Source organism: Zootermopsis nevadensis, unplaced genomic scaffold (assembly GCF_977971745.1).
Source record: "Zootermopsis nevadensis isolate Lab colony 2312 unplaced genomic scaffold, Znev_1.0 Znev_ptg000028l, whole genome shotgun sequence".
In the NCBI taxonomy this organism is placed as follows: domain Eukaryota; kingdom Metazoa; phylum Arthropoda; class Insecta; order Blattodea; family Termopsidae; genus Zootermopsis; species Zootermopsis nevadensis.
This window is the reverse complement of record NW_028259160.1, coordinates 9,126,973-9,134,700: the sequence shown is the minus strand read 5'-3', so window position 1 is coordinate 9,134,700 and position 7,728 is coordinate 9,126,973. Positions and strand designations below refer to the sequence as shown.

At 38.3% G+C, this 7,728-nt stretch overlaps 2 protein-coding genes across 2 annotated transcripts in view; one reads left to right on the top strand and one right to left on the bottom strand.

Moving 5' to 3' along the window:
• LOC147872343 (uncharacterized) overlaps nt 1–7,728 on the bottom strand; it is a 271,681-nt gene that overhangs the window by 163,021 nt on the left and 100,932 nt on the right. The gene's annotated exons all lie outside the window — the stretch shown is intronic.
• On the top strand, nt 213–7,409 carry LOC110836593 (retinol-binding protein pinta-like). Its single transcript, XM_087356790.1, has 7 exons — nt 213–318; nt 3,469–3,639; nt 4,696–4,855; nt 5,043–5,301; nt 5,557–5,667; nt 6,683–6,785; nt 7,101–7,409. Exons 2-7 carry the CDS (start codon nt 3,501–3,503, stop codon nt 7,253–7,255), a joined length of 927 nt encoding a protein of 308 aa, XP_087212916.1. The 5' UTR covers nt 213–318; nt 3,469–3,500; the 3' UTR covers nt 7,256–7,409.

Here is a 7,728-nt window from a genome sequence, read left to right as displayed (position 1 = left end):
TCGGTCAACTTGTACGAGACTACATGGCACAATATCCCACACGGTTGTCATATTCAACAATTGGGTTTCTTGGCTACTCAGGTTCTACGTTAAACTGAATGATACAGTTGTCGACCTCAGGAATAGAAGAAGAATATAAAGAAATGTACATGATCATGCCTTGAACTTCTAGAGATTCCGTTCAAGAGTACAATGATACTGCGATCGGGCAGTGCAATTATTTCCAGAGATAAGATAGCGATCAGGTGTATCTAGCTCAGAAAATCTATCACTGCTGAGACGCAGTATACGGGCCGACACGTCCTGAATGCATTGCAGGTAAGGCACAAGTCAAAACATAATTTCAGAGGTCGATTCCAGAATGCTGTAAGTCATGTTTGTAATTTTTAATGAAACACCTAAACCCGATTACAAACAAATGAAACGCTACAAATAGAGAGAAGTCTGTGTTGTGAGGTGTGTTAAGATGCTGCAAAGATATTGATTAAATTATTACATCCATTTTGAGGGGTTGTTTTTTAAATAACGCACAGAAGATATCAGTTCTCGTGCCACTGAATATAATAATGAAACAACAATACTTTTTAAAAAACAATTGCAACAGAAATTAGAACACTTCCCAGAAGTAAATTACATCGAATAAGAAACCATTACAATTTTAAACAAATAATTATTTTAACATTTAACAAGTGGTACAGACTTAAACAGCCTAATTAACACCAAGTCCATAACTGAACGTATACAAGACTGTTAAGGTAAAATGCAGAAGATCACAGAAATGGGTCGCTTTCATTAAAATAAAAAAATTAACACCGTTGGAATCTCTCAACGTTTCTTCATGGAACTTATAATCTAACACGTTCCAGTCGTCACCCAACAATTTCACTGTTATTCGTTGTTAATAAATAAACAACAGAAACAATTTGAATAACACAACATAAAATTGAAGCAGACGCCTGTTGCATTCCGACAAGTCATAAACATGTTTTTAAAATCGCTACTGCTCATGCGCCATTACTTCGATTCATTTGTAAGAAATCACATAATGACGGAACCGTTTGAAAAACACTTCACTGAATCATCATGACTATGTACGATTCTAAAAATAAAATCTGACCCTTTTTAGCTAATAGAGGCTAAGGAAAGTACTCCAGTTGTTTACAAATTGAGTTCATGTGTTGTGGATCTACCTCTTCAATTATCTGATCTTATTTATCTCACTTTAAGCTCTGGAGATTAATGTGTCATAAGACATGATAAGTCCGTAAGTCGTTCATGATAAATTACGAAAGTACTTTCAAGTACCGCATATTATCTAAACGAATTATTATTTTTTATTCGGAAAATGCTTATTGCCATGCACATCAAAACATGTTGTTTTCCTGTCGTTTGTCTAAAAGCGCAAAGACTTGTTTAGGGAAATTCGTCTGACGTTAATTGAAAGACACGAGGCAAGGCCAGTGGTTCCAGGGTCCCAAGAAAAACGTGTGGACCTAAGAGGGATGAAGTGACAGGAGAGTAGAGAAATAGTCAATCCAAGTGTGTTTTGCTATATTCGCACCTATTTTATTTCAGCGGCTGTAATTCTGGTTTAGCCTCTTTTGTTTTCATCAGCCATATTGTCCCGTCTAAGTGTTGGTAATCCAAGGCCATAAACTTCTACTCTGGCGAATTTATGGACAATTAAAAATTGTGTTGATAAAGAATAAAAATTTACAATTTCAGAAATTTTAATTTATACACAATTTATCCTTCATATGACATTAAACATCCGATAAAATTGAAAGGTTTAACTTGTTTTATTTAATTGTTTATTACTATTTTAATTATTACGAGTTCTTGTACACACAACACCATTGTATTTTACTTTTCTGTTTAAACTGGCATCCCATATCGACAAGTTATTAATTTTGTGAGGTGATATCCGTAATTCATTTTGAAATTTGACTTTATTACTAGATCAGTTACGAAGAGGACTGTTTAGACATTTGTTTCTTGATAGTTGTTTTAATTTCACTTGCCACCTGTGCATCATTTCTTCAAGCCTACCTATATCTTACCATAATCAATGGAGTTAGATGTAAAATACTAGGGTCGCGCAATATAGTTTCGAAATTTTGTGCAAACAGAAACCGAACTTCGCAGGGAAGTTGTCAGTACTCCTGGCTCATGTTTAGGAGATTCTGGGTTCAAATTTCGGTGCGGGGACCGGTTACTCAGATGTCTTCGGCAGCTCTCCTCAGCCCCACCAGGCAAATGCCGGAACGAAATCTTAAGTTAGGCCACGGCGGCTTCCTTCTGGGTCCATTAATTTAGTATTCATTAAACGTCATATAATCACACGCAATGTAGTCTGAGCCACTGACAGTGTCGTTAAATAAACCACAAATAATAAATAAATAGAAGTAAATAGGTATTTAAAAGAAAGTTCTCAAAAGATTATGCCACGACTACTTTGAATTAAATACTTTTATATAGAATATAAGTCAAATCAAGGACTGCGTCTCATTACAACAGTAGATCTCACGAAGAAGGCTGACTTCTGGGTTGTTGCGCCGTGTAGCCTGATAGACGTTTACTGAAGTTTCAGAAGTCCATGATGCCTGAGATGATCATAATGATGAAGGCAGAAAGGACATCTGAAACGTTGGTGAAGGCCTACTAGACTATACGGTGCAACAACCCAGAAGACAGTCATCTTCGAACACAACGCTGTGAAAACCTCAGATCCTACAATAAGAAATCAAATTCATCAGGTAACATCGGCGAATGAATGGACAAGGAACCACAAATCACAGTCAGAACAAGTAAAATCAGTCATCTTATTTTGTTACGCATATACGCAAAACGAATAATTTATCCCCAGATACTGTCTAATAAGCCGGAGTTGCTATGACAAATCATGGAAAACAATTTGTATCAGGATTAATGCCTAATAAAGTTAGAAGTGGATTTCGTATCATGACGTTTGTGAATTCAGTTTCGACTCAAAAATTATGTAGAATAATAGTGTAAATTCTACTCCTAAATACAGTATATGCGACTTCAGTTTCTCAAGGCTGTGAAGATGTCGATGTTGATTTTCTGAGTTTAACGCCAAAACCGACGGTACCATAAGACTCTAGATCCCAGACCACCGACGTCGTTCTCTTACATAATTTGTTCACAACGGAGCACAGTAACAGACCTAGGACAGCATCTGTTCAAGCTCCCAGATCCATTAAACTAATACGCACATTTCTACACCGCATATTAACAATTAATGATGTTTAATTGACTACAGACATTATTTTATTGCTTGTCATTCGAAACTGTCTCGTGAATCCATAACCAAACACCTCAGCACTACAAACATGCTACAGGTTATCATGATGATGGACACAGATACTGCCCCCGAAACGTCGTGTTATGAGAAACAACAGACGGTGGATAATGTTAAACATTTTAGCCACAGCAATTATGTTACAGGTAGCAACTCTGAGTCACACTGCGAACGTAACATGGCAATCCGCCCGCTAAGTGCCGAACTGCAAGCAATAGCACGTGAGGAGTTGAACGAGGATCCTGCCAGATTGGAACAAGATTTAAAGTACATGAGGGAATGGCTGGCCAAACAACCCCATCTTATACCCAGGACAGGTAATTTATCAGTTGACCGACAGATATAAAGAGCAAAGTCAACCTACACAGCAAACTCGCAGGTGCGAAGTTTGGTTAATATTATTCTCAATGTCGTTCTTCATTTACTACTTACATACTCCACTACGGCCCCAAAACAGCTCTTGCAGAATCTTAGCCACCTCATATAGGCTGCGTGAGGGTCATTAATCTATTTATACATGTGGGAGGATTCCTTTACACCGACGCAGAACATCTTCCAACACGGGACAGCGCGACATTAAATGGTACTGACAAACATCCATCAATCCAACAGATTTCGAAACCCACGACCATAGTATTTCAGCAGTCAAGGCCCACTGTTCTACTGTAACTGGTCGAGGTTTCTTACCTCGGGAAAGTAAATCCATTGATTCTCAGTCTAAAATGTTTAACTGTATCTTTTATTAAGTAAATTAAAAACGCTCCTTTTACGCAATTTACTTTCAAATTTGCTGAGATTTTCTTTTGCAGATCGGATACGATTTTTTGTGTAAATATATATACAGCTGACATCAATAACATTACTTGTTTCTAATTCTATGGCCAATTTTCGATTCCATTAGAAGCTCAATCACAACGCATCCCTTTCTGGAGATGAAGCTGACCACTCATATACTTCTAGTGAAACGTTTAATAATCAGTGAAAATTAACTCCATGCTCGCTATACTCCCCAAATCAAGATGGAGACTGAAAGGAGAAAGGATACTTCAAGCACAACAAATTTTATATTAACTGTTATACTGTATTTTATAAACGATTCTTTTCTACTTCAACAGAATTCAAACTTTAAAAACTGGCTGGTTGCTGCTGGATAACGATGCATTTTATCTCATCTGTCCCCTGTCTTTTAGTGTTTCTTACAACAATACTTTTTATTTCTAGCTTCTCAAAGAGTTAGCCGGGCTAACACGGCTAACACTTTGATGACATGCGCGATCTGTTCAGTACACAACCCCAGAAACTGTTACAACTGACGTGGCGCGACTTACAGATTAAGAAACAGGATTTAATTCGCAACAACAGCTGTGTTTCAGACTCACAATGGCTAATAACATTTCTTCGTGGCTGTAAGTTCTCTCTGGAACGCACCAAGTCCAAGATAGAAATGTTCTACACACTGAGAACCGCGTTGCCGGAGTTTTTCACGAATCGTGACCCGATGTTGCCAGAGATTCAAAACGTCCTCAAATCAGGGTGAGGTAATTACGTCCAACTACTTGGTATTGACACAAAGAAATACATTACAGACGGAGAAATACAAAAATACAGGACAAAACGATAGTCTACATAAATCTTGCGTGTCAATTATTATTGCTACCTTGGTCAAAATATTCAGAACAAAAATTGATAGTTGATTTTAATTACCGGCGCCAATGTGCAGAGCGATGCTGCCGCTACCTGTGCCAGACGACGGGGGAAGGCGCGCTATACTAATTAGGAATGCCGTGACTGATCCTGATGAAGTGAGGCTTGAGGACGTCTTCAAAACACAGATGAACATCTTAGATATATTGGTTGAAGAGGACGATCGTGTTACTATCTGCGGCACAGCGTTTGTGATGGACAATTCGCAAATGACTTTGGCTAAAATGGCACAATTCACCCCCTCACTAACGAAGAAAGGCGTCACCCAGTTTCAGGTAAAGTTTTCCCAAACAACTTGCTCTCCCTCAGAGAAATACTGATTTTGCTTTAAACTCTTTGAAGTCGAAGATTATTCGTAAGTCCTAAGCAAAGACATTGGAGAAATGTGAAAACATGAATTAAAAATAGATGGTGAGTGCATAGAATGGATTCATTAGGTTTATAATACGGAACAATGACGGGATTACACTATAAACAACGATTCTGTCTTACGACGTTAAACTTTCTCAAACTAATATTCACTGTTCTAGGATGGTTACCCAGTTCGTCCTAAAAGCATGAACACTATCAACATGAGTCCAGCGTTCATCACTGTGTTCAACATGTGTAAGTTATTCATGAACGAGAAGATGAAAAGCAGGGTAAGTCGACAGTAGCGATACTCTAGAGTTATGTTGTTACATATGCTCTTAAAATCACGCCAGAACAACTCAGAAGTATGTCAAATGCAGGAAGAGGAGAGCACATTTATATCGTAAAACCGTCACATCCCACGTGCAGTTCGCGAGCATAATTTTGCCCTCGATGTTCCCCGTGGTTATCATGTTTAAAGAAAAACTTTAGCGTATAAACAAAACGTCTGCACGAAATTCATAAGCGAAACCAATAAACACCACCAGTCTGCCCTAATACCTTGAACGTTTATAGGATGGAAGCTGTGGACAAACATGATCTTCTTTCACCTGTTTAATAATCGGTTAAATCAGATTTATTTACTAAAATGGTACGTTGATCTCAATGTGACACATTCCTTTTAAACATCGAACTTGTAAATTATATATTATATAAAGACCGGTTAATCATTCAGAATATAAATATGAAGACCCTCTTGCCTCCTTTCCAATGCCTCCTGGTGGCTACTATAGAACTAAAACAAGGAAAACTTTAAAGCCCTAGACTTCGAGAAAAATATACACAACTTCTGCAAGTCTAGAATTACGAGAGTAATCCAAAAAGTGGGTGTAATATTGAAACATTTTCTTTCTATGACATGCACCTATGCTGAGGTCCGTTCATACTGTAGGTAAAGGTGAGACAATGGAATGTTGTGAGTGTGTTTCAGTTGAACGTTTTTGCCTAGTGAGTGTGGGGTAAAGATCGTTTCCAGAGGTTTGTGCCAAGGCCGACCAACATCCACACTCAGTATCTCAGTGATTTCCACAGCAGTTGCCCTTGCAGTTTCCAACATTCTTTGAGTGAGCGCTGTTGCTAATGCAACAATGTGTTCAAAATACTGCCCTTGATTCTTGAATCTCCTTCTTATTACGAGTATGGCGAAAAGAAAAATCAAGGTTGTTGGTTGATATCAGACAGAAGGTGGAAATGCATTTGCTGCTAGAATCGCGAATATGTCTCATATTTATGTCCTTTCTGCAGCTGTTCGTTCACTCCGACATGGACTCTTTGTACAAAAACGTCCCACAAAGGCTTCTACCCCAAGAATATGGAGGAGAGGCAGGATCACTGGCCGCGATTACAGGTAACTCCGATATTTATTTAGTCTCCAATCACTAATCTGTCAATAAAATAAACAGCTTCCTTCATGGTGTGGGTGTGTGTGAAGTAACCCCCTGATTTCAAGATGGCTGCTCTGGGATATTTCTTCGTGAGGTCTGGTAGAAGTCTATCATTGTTTCAGAGATTCTGCTGCCTCCATCATTGTCCTCATGATGATGGCAATACGAACTTCAAAACGTCTTGTGCAATTCTACCGGACTACACGGGACAATATCCCAGAAGATAGATATCTTTATATTCGCCGCCGTGAGAACCTGAAATCACATCTCTCTTACAGAAGAATGGAAGAAGAAAGTTGAGGCACGACGTGGATGGCTCATGGAGGGCGAGATGTACCGATCGGACGAGAAGAAGCGAGTCGGGGGCAGACCGAAGACGCAGGAGGACCTGTTCGGCCTGGACGGTTCCTTCAGACAACTGAATGTGGACTAGAATATATTCACATAACTACATTACACCTGAGTTCATGTACAGTCAAATACATATATAGAAATTTCACTTTTTATGGGTAAGAAATTTCAATCTTAAACATGAATTTAATTTAACATTTGGGTCTGTTTGAAAATAAACTGTAAATATTTCAATACTTCCTTGTCTCAAAAGACCTCTTGGGAATCTGCCAGTCCTTCAATAGGTTAACTTAATAGTTACATTTTATGGAACCAAGAACTTTAAATGTATTCACATAACCTCTGTCGACAGGCAGTTCCATCCAGTCCAAATCTTAAAACCGTTATTTCATGTCTCTCGGGTTTAAATGTTTCTCTTAAAATTTTTTACTCACAGGTATGACCCATATTCGTTATGTCTGCAAGCTGGAAATGAAATTGATTCATTGCTTCTCCTATAAGAAAAAATTGATAATTATTGTCCTCAAATATATCCTAGTTCCGCACATACTTCTT

Excerpts from the sequence above, each read along its gene's own strand:
- LOC110836593 (XM_087356790.1), top strand. The coding sequence starts at position 3,501 with ATGGCAATCCGCCCGCTAAGTGCCGAACTGCAAGCAATAGCACGTGAG. Across the intron at positions 3,640-4,695 it reads CCATCTTATACCCAGGACAG|ACTCACAATGGCTAATAACA; the intron begins GTAATTTATCAG and ends GCTGTGTTTCAG. Across the intron at positions 5,302-5,556 it reads AAGGCGTCACCCAGTTTCAG|GATGGTTACCCAGTTCGTCC; the intron begins GTAAAGTTTTCC and ends TCACTGTTCTAG.